General features: G+C 45.3%; 1 protein-coding gene across 1 annotated transcript; it reads left to right on the top strand.

The window, feature by feature from the left end:
• The first annotated feature begins 2,734 nt into the window (after nucleotides 1-2,734).
• Nucleotides 2,735-12,852, top strand: LYSMD4 (LysM domain containing 4). Its single transcript, XM_029066791.1, has 4 exons — nucleotides 2,735-2,788; nucleotides 5,517-5,610; nucleotides 8,728-9,003; nucleotides 11,763-12,852. The coding sequence occupies exons 3-4, from the start codon at nucleotides 8,737-8,739 to the stop codon at nucleotides 12,384-12,386; spliced, it is 891 nt and encodes a 296-aa protein (XP_028922624.1). The 5' UTR covers nucleotides 2,735-2,788; nucleotides 5,517-5,610; nucleotides 8,728-8,736; the 3' UTR covers nucleotides 12,387-12,852.
• Nucleotides 12,853-14,979: the final 2,127 nt, after the last annotated feature.

Raw genomic sequence — 14,979 nt, 5'->3', positions numbered from 1 at the left:
TTAGATAGAAAGTAATGAGGTGGTCCCACGTGGGGCTCCCCATCTTCATCCCCATTTTACAGATGAGGCCCAGAGAAGTGAAGTAATAATAATGTTGGTATTTGTTAAGCGTTTATTATGTGCAGAGCACTGTTATAAGCGCTGGGGTAGTCATTGGGCAGGGATTGTCTCTGTTGCCGAATTGTATATTCCAAGCGCTTAGTACAGTGCTCTGCACATAGTAAGCCCTCAATAAATACTATTGAATGAATGAATGAATGAATGAATGAATGAATACAGAGTAATCAGGTTGTCCCACGTGAGGCTCACAGTCTTAATCCCCATTTTAATAATAATAATAATGTTGGTATTTAAACGCTTACTATGTGCAGAGCATTGTTCTAAGCGCTGGGATAGATACAAGGTAATCAGGTTGTCCCACGTGAAGCTCACAGTAAATTCCCATTTTACAGATGAGATAACTGATGCCCAGAGAAGTGAAGTGACTTGCCCCATAGTCACACAGCGGACAAGGGGCAGAGCCGGAATTTGAACCCATGACCTCTGACTCCCCAGCCCGGGCTCTTTCCCGCTGACTCGTCCACGGTCACCCAGCTGACAAGTGGCAGAGGCAGGATTAGAGCCCACGACTCGCCGACTCCCAAGCCCGGACTCACTATCCCCCTCAACGCTTAGCACAGTGTCTGGCACATGAGAAGTAGCAGGGCTTCCCCTCCCCTCAGCACTGTGCTCATTTGTACATATTACGTATTACCCTATTTATTTTGTTAATGAGGTGTCCATCCCCTTGATTCTATTTATCGTGATTAAGTTGTCTTGTTCTTGTCCGTCTCCCCCGATTAATAATAATAATGGTGGTATTTGTTAAGGGCTTACTATGTGCAGAGCACTGTTCTAAGCGCTGGGGTCATCAGGTTGTCCCACATGAAGCTCACAGTCTTAATCCCCATTTTACAGATGAGGGAACTGAGGTCCAGAGAAGTGAAGTGACTTGCCCACAGTCACACAGCTGACAAGTGGCAGAGTCGGGAATCGAACCCAGGACCTCTGACTCCCAAACCCGGGCTCTTTCCACTGAGCCACGCTGATTAGACTGTGAGCCCATCCATGGGCAGGGCTGGTCTCTCTCTCTTGCCGAATTGTCCATTCCAAGCGCTTAGTCCAGGGCTCTGCACCGAGTAAGCGCTCAATAAATACTACTGAATGAATGACCGTGGCTCAGTGGAAAGAGCCCGGGCTTGGGAGTCAGAGGTCCTGGGTTCGAATCCGGCCTCTGCCGCTTATCAGCTGTGTGACTGTGGGCAAGTCACTTTGTTCTCTGTGCCTCAGTGACCTCATCTGTAAAATGGGGATTAAGACTGTGAGCCCCACGTGGGACAACCTGATGACCCTGTATCTCCCCCAGCGCTTAGAACAGTGCTCAGCACCTAGTAAGCGCTTAACACATCCCAACATTATTATGAGAAGCAGCGTGGCTCAGTGGAAAGAGCCCGGGCTTGGGAGTCAGAGGTCATGGGTTCGAATCTTGACTCTGCCCCTTGTCATCTGGGTGACTGTGGGCCAGTCACTTTACCTGTAAAATGGGGATTAACTGTGAGCCTCAGGTGGGACAACCTGATGACCCTGTAACTCCCTCAGCGCTTAGAACAGTGTTCTGCAGCTAATAAGCGCTTAACAGATACCAACATTATTATTATTCAAATGGGGATGAAGAGTGGGAGCCTCACGGGGGACCACCTGATGACCCTGTCTCTCCCCCAGCGCTTAGCACAGTGCTCTGCACCTAGTAAGCGCTTAACAAAATCCCAACATTATTATCATCATCATCATCATAATTATTATTATTATTATTAATAATAAATGGGGGTGAAGACTGGAAGCCTCACGGTGGACCACCTGATGTCCCTGCCTCTCCCCCAGCGCTTAGCACAGTGCTGCGCACCTAGTAAGCGCTTAACAGATCCCAACATTATTATCATTATTGTTATTATTATTATTAATGAAATGGGGATGAAGACTGGGAGCCTCACGGTGGACCACCTGATGACCCTGCCTCTCCCCCAGCGCTTAGCACAGTGCTGCGCACCTAGTAAGCGCTTAACAGATCCCAACATTATCATCATTATTATTATTATTATTAATAAAATGGGGATGAAGAGTGGGAGCCTCACGGGGGACCACCTGATGACCCTGTCTCTCCCCCAGCGCTTAGCACAGTGCTCCGCACCTAGTAAGCGCTTAACAAAATCCCAACATTATTATCATCATCATTATTATTATTATTATTATTAAATGGGGGTGAAGACGGGAAGCCTCACGGTGGACCACCTGATGTCCCTGCCTCTCCCCCAGCGCTTAGCACAGTGCTGCGCACCTAGTAAGCTCTTAACAGATCCCAACATTATTATTATTATTATTAAAATGGGGATGAAGACTAGGAGCCTCACGGGGGACCCCCTTGTCTCTGCCCCAGCGCTTAGCACAGTGCTCTGCACCTAGGAAGCGCTCAACAAATACCAGCATTACTCGTATTATTACTACTGGGGAGGGGGCTGCGGTCCCTTTAAGGGGCCCGTCCGGAGACTCCAGCAGGCCCCGCCCACAACTCCGCCCATTGGTCGGCGGGGTCGAGGCCACGCCCCCTCCGGGCCCTGCTGACGGCTCTGGCCAATGGCGGGCGAGGAGGCGGGGCCCGCCGCCGCCGCGGGGGGGCGCGCGAGGGCCCGGAGGGCGGCCGGCCGGACGGTCGGTGGGAGCCAGGACCGGCCGGGCGGAGCGGAGTGGAGCGGTGAGTCCGGGGGCGGGTTGGGGTTCCCCTGCCCTCCCTCCCTCCCTCCCTCCCTCCCTCCCGCCCTATGATGTTCCCGGCCGACAGTGCTCCCCGTCCCGGCCCACCCTGCTCTCGGACCTAGCCTGCAGTGCTCCCGGACCCAGCCTACAGTGCTCTCAGCCTCAAGTGCTCCCACTCTCAGCCTACAGTGCTCCCGGACCCCGCCTGCAGGGCTCTCATCCTGCCTTGCTCCCACCCTTAGGCTAAAGTGCTCCCAGTCTAGGCCCACTGTGCTCCCGGACCCAGCCTACGGTGCTCTCAGCTTCTAGTGCTCCCACCCTTAGCCTACAGTGCTCCCGGACCCAGCCTGCAGTGCTCTCAGCTTTTAGTGCTCCCACTCAGCCTACAGTGCTCCCGGACCCAGCCTGCAGTGCTCTCAGCTTCTAGTGCTCCCACCCTTAGCCTACAGTGCTCCCGGACCCAGTCTGCAGTGCTCTCAGCTTCTAGTGCTCCCACTCAGCCTACAGTGCTCCTGGCCACAGCTTACAGTGCTCTCAGCCTGTCTTGCTCCCACACTTAGGCTGTAGTGCTCCCAGTCTCGGCCCACCGTGCTCCCAGACCCAGCCAAAGTGCTCTCAGCCTTTAGTGCTCCCACCCTTAGTCTACAGTGCTCCCAGACCCAGCCTTTAGTGCCCCTAGTCTCGGCCCACCTTGCTTCCGTACCCAGCCTACAGTGCCCTCAGCCTTAGTGCTCCCTCCCTTAGGTTACAGTGCTGCAGGACCCAGCCTATAATGCTCCCAGTCCCGGCCCACCGTGCTCATGGACCCAGCCTATAGTGCTCTCAGTCTACTGTGCTCCGGGCCCCAGCCTATAGTGCTCTGGACGCGGCATAAAGGGCTCTCAGCCTCTGGTGCTCCCACCCTTAGCCTACAGTGCTCCCGGACACGGCCTACAATGTTCTCAGTCTACAGTGCTCCCGGTCCCGGCCTACCGTGCTCCCGCCCCCAGCCTACAGAGCTACGTAGCCTTCGCCTACGGTGCTCTGGTCATGGCCTGCAGTTCGCTCCGTGTATAGTGCTCCCAGTCCTATAGTGCTCCCGGCCTGAGCTCACCGTGCTCCCAGACGCAGTCCACCGCGTCCCGGACCCAGCCTACAGTGCTCCAGATGCGGCCTACAGTGCTCCCAGTCCCAGCCTATAGTGCCCCGGCCTGAGCCCACTGCGCTCCTGGCCCCAGCCTATAGTGCTCCCCGTCCCAGCCTATTGTGTTCCCAGTCCCAGCCTATAGTGCTCCCAATCTGAGCTTCAGTGCTCCCAGACCCAGCCTACAGTGCTCCTGGCCTCAGTCTATAGTGCTCCCAGATGCAGCCTACATTGCTCCCAGACGCAGCCTATAGTGCTCCCAGTCCCAGCCTAGAGTGCTCCTGGCCTCAGTCTACAGTGCCCCCGAATGCATCCTATAGTGCTCCCAGGCCCAGCCTACAGTGCTCCCGGGTGCAGCCTATAGCGCTCCCAGCCCATCGTGTTCCCGGCCACAGCTTCTGCTGGGGGCGAGTGAACGCTTCCCGGGCAAAGCTCGGGTTGCCCTGCCAGGGAGGCGTGGGCTACCGGTTTATTATCATTTATTTTAAGTATTAGGAGTAGTAGAAATAGTAATAGGAGCAGCAGCATTCAAAGTGTTATTATTTTCGTTGTCATTAGAGAAGCAGCGTGGCTTAGTGGAAGAAGCACGGACTTGGGGGTCGGAGGACGTGGGTTCTAATCCTGCCTTGGGCAAGTCATTTCACTTCTCGGTGCCTCAGTTCCCTCACATGTCAAATGGGGATGGAGCCTGGGAGCCCCACGTGGGACCACCTGATTACCCTGTATCTACCCCAGCGCTTAGTAAAGTGCTTGGCACCTGGTAAGCACTTAAATACCTGGGAGTTATTATTCTTACTACTACTAATTGTGATGTTTATGAAGTGCCTACTGTGTGCCAGCCACTGGACGACGCGCCGGGGGAGCTACAGTACAGTCAGATCGGACGGATTCCCCGACCCACACGGACGCCCAGTCTGAGATTTAAGGTTGGAGCAGCAAGCCTCCTGTGCGAGGCGAAAATCCAGCTCGGTTTTCCCAGCTGGGAAGAACCTCGGCCCCGCAACTTCCAACGATTCAGGAATCGCGGCCTAGCGGGTTAACGGAGTGCCCAGGGTGGGAGCACGGTACAGGAACCTATTCCTCATCACCCTCCCCGCTCCCCCATCCTCCTTCGGACAGCATCCCTCTCGCCAGCTCGGGCCCAGCTCAGTTGGGACAGATCCAGTCAGTCGGTGGGCGGAGCACTGTACTGAGCGCTTGGGCCTGTACAGTAGAGTTGTACATGATCCCTGCCTTCAAGGAGCTTAAACTCAATGGTTTATTGGTTGGGACAGGCCCCTCGAGCAGAAAACTAGCTTGAAAGAGAACTGCCCTCGGTTTTGCAGTATGCAGAGCCAGGTGGGCACTGGTTGAAGCCGGGACCTAGCTCGTCTCGAAGGAGTGAGCACAATGAGTCACGGTAACATAGTCCTCACCCTATACGCTCGTTAACAACCACGCTGTACGGTGAGATCACCAGGAATCTGCCTATCCTTCAAAAGGGGGCTGGGTTTAGTAGTAAATGAAATGAAACTGAGCTTGTCAAAATTACTTAAACTCTCTGAGTTTTTACACATATGCCTGCCTTGCTTAATATTTGCAAAATTCTTTTTTTTTTTTTCAGTGAGCCTCTTTGTAAAGATGTGTTATCCAGAAACAAAGTCAGCGTTGTAGCCGAAACAGCAACCGGCAAAGGGGAAAAAAACTTCTGGTCACTTGTGAGTTGGATACCCTTGGTGACTTTCCCCCCATATTCTCATTAATTATTGTATAGCATGATGTATTTTTAGAGTTTCTTAAGTAAAAAAATTCCCTGCTCTAAGTACCTTACTCCTCTACTGGCAAGTTTTCCTCTACTGGTTAGTTTTAAGGATTTGGAAAGAGCCTGGGCTTCGGAGGCAGAGGTCATGGGTTCGACTCCCGGCTCTGCCACTTGTCAGCTGTGTGACTGTGGGCAAGTCACTTAACTTCTCTGTGCCTCAGTTCCCTCATCTGTAAAATGGGGATTAACTGTGAGCCTCACGTGGGACAACCTGATTACCCTGTATCTACCCCAGCGCTTTCAACAGTGCTGTGCACATAGTAAGCGCTTAACAAATACCAACATTATTATTATTTTATGGGCACATTCTCTCCCTCTCTCTCTCTCTCTCTCTCTCGCTTTCTCTCTGTCTCGCACACACACACACACTTAGGTGGAATTCTTAAATTTGGAAAGAATAGAGTTGGGTAAATCCCAATTATATGTTGCTATTTGCCATTTTATACCAGAATCAAATAAATGTTGTTCCTTTCATCTACATTTGGGATTGAGAGAATGAATAATAATAATTGTCATCATCATCATCACTGTACTGAGCACTTAGAGTACAATACAGCAGAGTTGATAGGCATGTTCCCTGCCCACAATAGGCTTATAGTCTAGAGTTGGCAATCTTTTAGTGAGAGTATCATAATAATACCTTAGTTTTCTCTAGCACTTTTATTCCCGAAGTGTTCTCATTAAGTAGCTAATTTTAGCCCTCGCAACAACCCTGTAAGTTGGGTAGGAAAGGCAGGTATTAGTACCTCCACTTTGCAGCTGAGGAAATGAGGTACCGGAAAGTTAAGGGATGGTCACAAGGCAGGTTAGTGACACAGCTCAGACTAGAATCCAGGTCCTGCGGCTTCTAAATTGGCACTCCACCACTTTGCCTCTCTGCTTCCCCTAAATTGTGTTATTCGGGTGGTATTCAAGTGTCAAGCACTGTACTAAATGCTGGGGGTAAATACAAGATAGGTTAGTCACAGTCACTAACCCATTTGGTGATTACAGTCTAAGAAGGAAAGTGAACAGGCATTGAGTCCACCATCCTTTCTGACTCACAAGCCTATAACCTTGGCGTTACCCGTGACTCCTCTCTCTCATTCAACCCATGTATTCAATCCGTCACCAAATCCCGTTGGTCCCACCTTTGCAACATTGCTAAAATCCACCCTTTTCTCTCCATCCACACTGCTACCACGTTAATACAATCACTCATTCTATCCCACCTGGATTTTTGCATCAGCCTCCTTGCAGACCTCCCAGCTTTCTGTCTCTCCTCACTCCAGTCCATACTTAATGTTGGTATTTGTTAAGCGCTTACTATGTGCCGAGCACTGTTCTAAGCGCTGGGGTAGACACAGGGGAATCAGGATGTCCCACGTGGGGCTCACAGTCTTAATCCCCATTTTACAGAGGAGGTAACTGAGGCACAGAGAAGTTAAGTGACTCGCCCACAGTCACACAGCTGACAAGTGGCAGAGCTGGGATTCAAACTCATGACCTCTGACTCCAAAGCCCGTGCTCTTTCCACTGAGCCACGCTGCTTCTCTAACTCTTAACTACTTAACTCTGCTGACCGGATCATTTTTCTACAAGAAGGTTCAAGACATGTCACCCTCCTCAGTAAACTCCAGTGGTTGCCCATCCACCTCCACATCAAACAAAACCTCCTCACCACTGGCTTTAAAGTACTCTGTCACCTTGCCCCCTCTTAAAGTAGTCTGTCACCTTGCCCCCTCCTACCTCACCTCATTTCTCTCATTCTACAACCCAGCCAGCACACTTTGCTCCTCTAGTGCTAACCTTCTCACTGCACCTTGACCCCAGACCACGTCCTGCCTCTGGCCTGGAACGCCCTCCCTCCATTGCCCGCCCTCCCTCAATTCCGACAGACAATTACTCTCCCCCCTCCTTCAAAGCCTTATTGAAGGCACGTCTCCTCCAAGAAGCTTTCCCAGACTAAGCCCCACTTTTCCTCATCTCCCACTCCTTTTTGCGTTGCCCCGACTTGCTCCCTTTGCTCTTCCCCTCTTCCAGCCCTATGGCACTTATGTACATATCTGTAATTTTATTTTTTTTGAGGTCTTTCTCTCCCCCTCTAGACTGTAAACTCATTGTGGGTAGGGAATGTCACTGTTTATTGTTGTATTGTACTTTCCCAAGTGCTTAGTAGAGTGCTCTGCAAAAAGTAAGTGCTCAATAAATAGGATTGAATGAGTGAGTTTTACACATGAGGAAACTGAGGCACAGAGAAGTTAAATGACTTGCCCACTAATGACTAAATGAATTTAATCAATAGCATTTATTGAGAACCTACTATGTTTGGGAGAATATAAAAGAATTAGACACTTTCCCCAATCCTCAAAGAGTTTACCATCCAACAGGGGAGACACTCTTAAATTACAGATAGGGAGTATAATAAAGATTATAAGATACATTCATAAGCGCTCCCAGAGTTGTTGTCATTTAACTGCTTAGGTGGCCTGAAAGGACAGAAGTGGCAATAGTGGGATATAAAGTGGGGAATATAGATTTGCTAAGGAAGGCACCCTAGAGAGGCTGTGATCTCGGAAGAGGGCTTTGAAGATGGGTGTAATAGTGATCTAATAATAATTGCAGTATTTGTTAAATGCTTATCTTGTGCAAAACACTGTACTAAATAGTGGAGTAGATATAACATTATCAGGTTAGATTTCATCCCTGTCCCACATGGGGCTCAGTCTATGTAGGCTAGAGGACAGGTATTGAGACCCCATTTCACAGATGAGGAAACTGAGGCCTGGGGCAGTTAAGTGACTTTCCCAAAGCCACGAGGCAGGCAAGTGGTAAAGCTAGAATTAGAACCCAGGTCCTTTGACTCCCAGACCTGGGCTCTTTCTACTAGCCACACTACTCCTCATGAAGGGGGAGGGTCTTCCAGGCAGAGGAGAGAGTGAGAGTAAGAGGTTGGCAGCAATGAGAGTTGACCTTGAAGCTTGATTCTTTTGGGTTCTGCTATGTCAATAATCTAACTTTGGTTTCGTTTTAGGGGTATAAAATGAGGCAGAAGGACGTGTTATCCAAGACCTTCCAGGCGCCTGCTGTTGTAAGCAGTTCTCCAAATAGTCGTATTTACATGTTTAAAAATAACTCCGATTCAGACGAGACGTCTGAGGAAGAACTGAACGTTGAATTACGACCAAGAGGCAAGGAGCAGCAGAAGAGCAAGCCCCACAAAGAAAAAGTGGGGGATGTGATATTGCTGGAACGAGAGATCACCGAGGACGATAATCTCAACAAACTTGCCCTCCAGTATGGCTGTAAAGTAAGATTCCCACTCCAACATAGCCATGCAGCTGACCTTCTGTTGTAATTTTCTTACTCTTAATCTTTTTGAACAAATTGTTATTTGGACATTCCCATGCATTCCCCCAAATTCCACTACGGGCAGATTCAAAAATATCTACGGCTAGCAGGATAGTTTTTACATTTCATAGTGCAGAATAGTACTTCACCTCTGGTGGTGCTTCAGCGTTTGATGATAATGACTGTATCTGTAAAGCACTTAGTATGTGCTAAACACTAAGGTGGACACAAAATAAGCAGGTCAGGCAAAGTCCTTCTCCCACCTGGGGCTCATATGGAATATCGCTGGTTGAAAAGCACTGTTGCTTTGGGACAAAGATGTGATTTTAGGCTAGCTCCTCCTCCTATATTGCATTATTTCTTGAGATCTCCTCCTTTCCTGCCTCCATGCTTAAATTGGCAGGTTCTGCTTCACCTGGCCAAATTGTATATGACTCTGGCAGCTGGAGATAGTGAGGGCAGCATTTTTTCTGGCATTGATATGTTTTTTACCTTCCTGGATGTTGTTTTTTCAAGTCATTTCTCATTAGGTGTCAGCTTCCATTTCCTAACTGGTAAATCTATATCTTTGTTTCAGTTATAACTGCTTGATTTGCTCATTGTGTGCTGTGGCTTCTATGTAATCCTTTTTTTTTCTTTTTAATTGTATTTCTTAGCCTACGGAACGATTAACTTTGGGGATGTAAGTAGGAACTATTTTGCAGAATTCCTGCATGTTATCTACAGATTTAAATTATTTGTTTAAATGTTGCTAAGATTTTGTTCCAAGTGCTGGTGAGTTATGATTTTATGAGGATTGATGAGTCATTTCAACTGTGCTCCATTAGTAATTTACAGGAGAAATTGCCCCACCCATCAGGTGCCTGATATCGCACAGATAACCAAGGATATTGTACAGGATAGTCCAAATTCCTATGAAGGGACTGGACATAGCAAAGATGGCCAGTTAAATGATGTCTTGCAATGAGCTCAAGTGCTGAATATGTTAGTTTGGCCCTCATGCCATTATTTTAAATGTCGAAATGTTTTTAGTCAAAGCACTTTCTAAGAAAATAATGAAACGTAATCAACTTTCAGAATATTTTCTCATTCATTGCTACAGTATCCAGTTGCTGTTTTTCTGTACGTATGTTTTTCCTTAGAGTAAATATATGCCAGATAAATCTAGTGCCCTATTGAAACAGTGGATTTTAAAAACTCTAATTGGCAGGATCGTTGTAACTTTTTGGAATGAATAATGGACTTTTAATGAGGTAGTTTCAAGCATTTAGTTTTTCAGGCCGGTAAATTAGCATGTTGTTGGTTCAGTAGAAAGAAGGTGTGTTGTGGGTCCCAGTCCTAGTTCTGCATGCTGGGTTTTGCCATCAGTGGTGATGGTTTCTGATGAAAGGATTAATTGGAGCATTCCATGAGGTGGTTGGCCTCAGAAGAAACCCAACTGGCAGGACCGAGACAGTGGTTAGGGCCTCTACACATCCCAGGACCAGCATGTAAGCCCGTCAATGGGCAGGGATTGTCTCTATCTGTTACCAAATTATACATTCCAAGCGCTTAGTACAGTGCTCTGCACATAGTAAGTAATAATAGTAATAATAAATACTATTGAATTATTATTAGACCGTTTCTTCATGTAGAGTCTCAGTCCCAGGACTTCAGGGCCGAGACTCGTTCAAACTTGTCCAAGTTTGCGGATGGGAGCAGATGCCTCTTTGTCATTTCCCTCCCTTTTCCCACCACCATCAAAATAGAGTGAACTGCTTGAACAATCATTCAGAATTTAAAGTATTAAAAGTGGCCAGCATATATAAATGTTGTGTTAACTGTGGCGATGATATAAGAAGACCTCTCTTAACTGAGAGAGAAATGAACCATACGTCATTTACTTTCTGTTTTTCTGGGAGAAGCAGAGAAACATTTTGCCCATTTTAAAGACAGAGCAGAAGGCATTTTCGCAAGCTACATATGACTCTTTAAACTAATATCAGTCACTTGATGGCTATGGGGAATTCCCAAATGGGCATTACGTAAAAGACGCAGCTTTGAATTAAATTCAGGAATTCAGAAGTAACAGGCAGTTGATCTCTTTTAATCTGCAGTGGCTATTGGTTCCAAAATATGCCTGTCCGTGTTTTTCTTACGGTTAAATACATATTGAATTAGGGAGTTGTCAGGAAGAGTCCAGATGTGTGTTTAGAACCAAAGTAAACATCCATAGTGAAAGCAGATGCTGTAAGTGTAGTCCGTTGTCCTCTGGTGTTATTCCTTATGACACAGTACGTGCTTAACAAATATCATTAAAAAAACAAAAAAAAAAACCCCAGAGAATTGTGCGTCTTATCTAGGTGTCCTTATGTCAACGTGGTGAATGTGCCAGATGGGGGCACTGTTGCCCAAAAAGCTGAAAAGTACTTATAGAGAATAAAAATTTGGTTTATTTCTTTGATTTGGCTTGATTCTGTTTCATCTAAGAACAATCTTCCTACTGAATAGTCTCATCCTAAATGACTATTTATATTTGCGTACTATGGTTATAAATTATCGAAGTTTCTAGGCAACCTAGTTATTTTAAGGGTATAAAATCATGGCTTCTAATTGAGTTAAAGCAGCGTGTAATTCAGATAAAGGGAGCTGTTCTCACCTTCTCTCAAATGTTAACAAGTGTTACCTGTGTGGGGGGAGTGCCATCTGATAGTGTTGTTACTTTCCGACTCTCTGTAGGTTGCGGATATCAAGAAAGTAAACAACTTCATCAGAGAACAGGATTTATACGCTTTAAAATCCATCAAGATTCCAGTGAAGAATTACGGAGTTTTAACAGAGACCAGCAAAGAATTAAAACCCCTCCAGAGTACATCTTTCCGCTCGCCATTGGCACTTGTCGAAGTGCCTGAACCCGAAGACACAACTGCCGGTCGCAGCTGTGCTGGTTCCAGTCAACTAACCGACTTTTTTAAGGAAATTGATCAGGATATTGAGAGCGCCGTGCAACCAGAAATATATTTCAATGAAGATCATCCCATAGAAACCCCCAGCCATCCTTTGCTTCCACTTAGTCAGGAGACAGTGACAAATGGTGCGGACTGGGGAATTCAGTGGTGGAATGCAGTTTTCATCATGCTTCTCGTCGGAATCATTTTGCCGGTGTTTTATGTGGTCTATTTCAAAATACAAAGAACTGGAGGACCTACCAGCAGTTTGAACCTAACTGCTGTCCCTGGGGTCTCCCTTCCCACCAGTGCATCTCCAGGGAAGACTTCCACGTTGAAGAAATTGTTGCATGCCATTTCCCTTTTAGACTCTGATGCCAACAGTCAGTTTCCACAGATGCAGGCAGGAAGCTAGCTTGTTTATTCAAAGGAAATTAAGCTGGAAATCTCAAGCTTTCTTGCTAGGTGAAAGGAAATTACTGTTGCTGTTGCCCTGTAGTAGAAAATGACAGCCACTTTACACAGTGGGTTTTAGAAATAAGGCCAAGGTAGGGTCTCTGTGGCAGCATCAATTCTTTTCCTAGTTTGTTTTGGGCACAGTCACATGTAGGAAGCTGCCATATCCAGACACTTTATTCATGTTGGATCAGAAAAGTGAGTTCATGAAGTTGAATAGCAACTTGAGAGATGACTGAGTTTCCTGCGAGCAGTATGACATTTTAGGTTATAGTATTTAAATGTTTTCTGAGCTTTCTTCTTTCTTTCTTCTCTGGAAAGGTTTTTTTTTTTTTTTTAACCTCAAGCAAATTTACCTTTCAAGCTGCAGTCTCAGAAGGTTAATTTGTAGTTTAATAAAAGAGCAAGTACTTTCTTCCTTCCAAGTGGATGTTGTTCCTGTCAAAGAAATACCAGATTCAAATGCCTCTCAAACTTTCTCTCTGACAGTATTAGAAATTGTTTTTTCTATTTATAATCACGGATAATCTTAATAATGAATGGCCTGGGATGATGTTACTATTGGCTTGGCCTTCTGTGAAAACCCTAAGACTATTAGGGTCAAGCTTACTGTGTTTTAACTCTTTCTCTGGTTTTCAAAAAACAAATTTGTAGGGTTTTTTAAAAAAGAAAAAACACCATTGTGATTGATCACAGTTCTGCACCGAAGCTTACTCATATGAACTCGGTGATTAGTCTGCACCTACTCCTTGGTCTTGAGGATTTTTTCTGCCTCTGGGTTGTGAGATCTTGGATATAACTAGGTTTCAATCTCTTTAGTGGCAGTATGCATCCCCCGTACTGCATTGTTGTCATGGTAAAGAGCGAAGCAAGCTTTAGGATTTAGTCTTGTGTAATGAGGAACCACAGGGAAAATGGCTGCCATGAGAAACAATATTCATATAAAGGTTTTTGTAAAAGGAATGTGGTTTAAGCCACAGTTTTACCTCACCGCCAGTTATTTGGGGGTAATATAAATGTATTGATCTTTGGTGCTAAGATTTTAAAAGTTAAAGCTACAGTTGGCTCAAGCATGTTTTATCCATTTAAAAAGGCTAATTTCTTGCACTTTTAACTAAGCTCATTGAAACACCAAGTAAATTATTCACAGAGTTCAAAGGAATCTCTCACTGATGGTTCTGTTAGCAGATATTTTGCTTCTCAGCTAGATTGTTCTAGTTTCTTTGCCAGATGTTGGCTATGCAATTGGCAGCAAATTTAGATTATTGTAAATATAGATTGTGTTTTTCTAAAATCAGCTAATGAAGTTTGAAGACCATCCTGAGGCCCTTCTGAATGAGAAGGTTGATACATCACTTTGGAAAGCTCCATCTTGAAAAGCAGTGTGACCTATTGAAAATCATGAGCCTAGTAGTCAGAGGACCTGTGTCTAATCCTGGCTCTGCCAATTGCTTGCTGTGTGACCCTGGGCAAGTCACTAAACTTCTCTGTGCCTTAGCTTCCTCAACTGTAAAAATGGGGATTAAATACCTGTTCTCCCTGTTGCTTATACTGTGAGCCCCATGCAGTACAAAGACTGTGTGCAACCTAAATTAACTTGTACCTACCCCGGCACTTAAATAGTGTTTGAAACATAATAAGCGCTTATCAAATACCACAAAAATAAAAATAAAACAATAAAAAATTGAAAAATAACCTGGATTTTTCTCTATCTGGCTATTTTTGATTATTTCAATTATTCAATTGATTAATATATTCAATTATTATTTCAACAATGATATCTGGCTATTATTCAATTATTCTTACTGAGAATTTGCATCCCTCACATTTGGGGACTGAAACCCTTGTTTTCTTTTTCTAATTGCTTTTTATCTAGATTTGACTTGAAAAGTATAAAAGGGTGTGCAAAGAAAGTCGAGAAGATCTTATAGATCATTTCTAGGAATATTTTTAGGTGGTAATCAAATGATTGAGTCCAAATTTTCCTCAACAGCTAAAACATTTATTACTTTAAAATTTTTTGAGTATAATCAAGGGCAATATATTTCATGTCCTCTTCACACTGTCTACTTTGTAGCAATTCAGAACACTTATAATTTTTGATGTCAGAACCAATATCAATTCAGTTGTTTGCAAAAGACAACTGTACAAATGTTTGTTGCTTAATGTACTGCATTTTTGTTTTTTATTGACAGGGTAAAGGTTAGTCAAAGGGAGAATTGTTTCTAGACAGTTACAGTAAGTGCAGTGGCTAAAGAAGCAGTCAGGATGAAGTAAAAATTAGTTCCATTTTAGGAATGGCTGATATCAAGATTCATTAAGAAATTTTGATTATCATTAGATCCAGAGAGAAAGAAATAGAAGAAGAGCTAAAAAAGAAGGATGTTTTCATAGGGAAGGAGTTAAACGCATTATCTTATATCTATTACTCTACTTCGAAGAAATTTTGGAATAGCTAGTTTCAAATGAGATTAATATCATGAGTTCTGTTGGATAAAACCAAAAGTATTGGTTATTATGAATAGTTTCTCCCAACATAAATTATGTATTTG

Source organism: Ornithorhynchus anatinus, chromosome 5 (assembly GCF_004115215.2).
Source record: "Ornithorhynchus anatinus isolate Pmale09 chromosome 5, mOrnAna1.pri.v4, whole genome shotgun sequence".
Classification (NCBI taxonomy): Eukaryota; Metazoa; Chordata; class Mammalia; order Monotremata; family Ornithorhynchidae; genus Ornithorhynchus; species Ornithorhynchus anatinus.
This window is presented reverse-complemented; position numbering and strand designations above follow the sequence as displayed.

Bases quoted from the DNA above. Each gene is read 5' to 3' on its own strand.
- LYSMD4 (XM_029066791.1), top strand. From the start codon at position 8,737: ATGAGGCAGAAGGACGTGTTATCCAAGACCTTCCAGGCGCCTGCTGTT. The intron at 9,004-11,762 runs GTAAGATTCCCA...GACTCTCTGTAG, and splicing joins CCCTCCAGTATGGCTGTAAA to GTTGCGGATATCAAGAAAGT.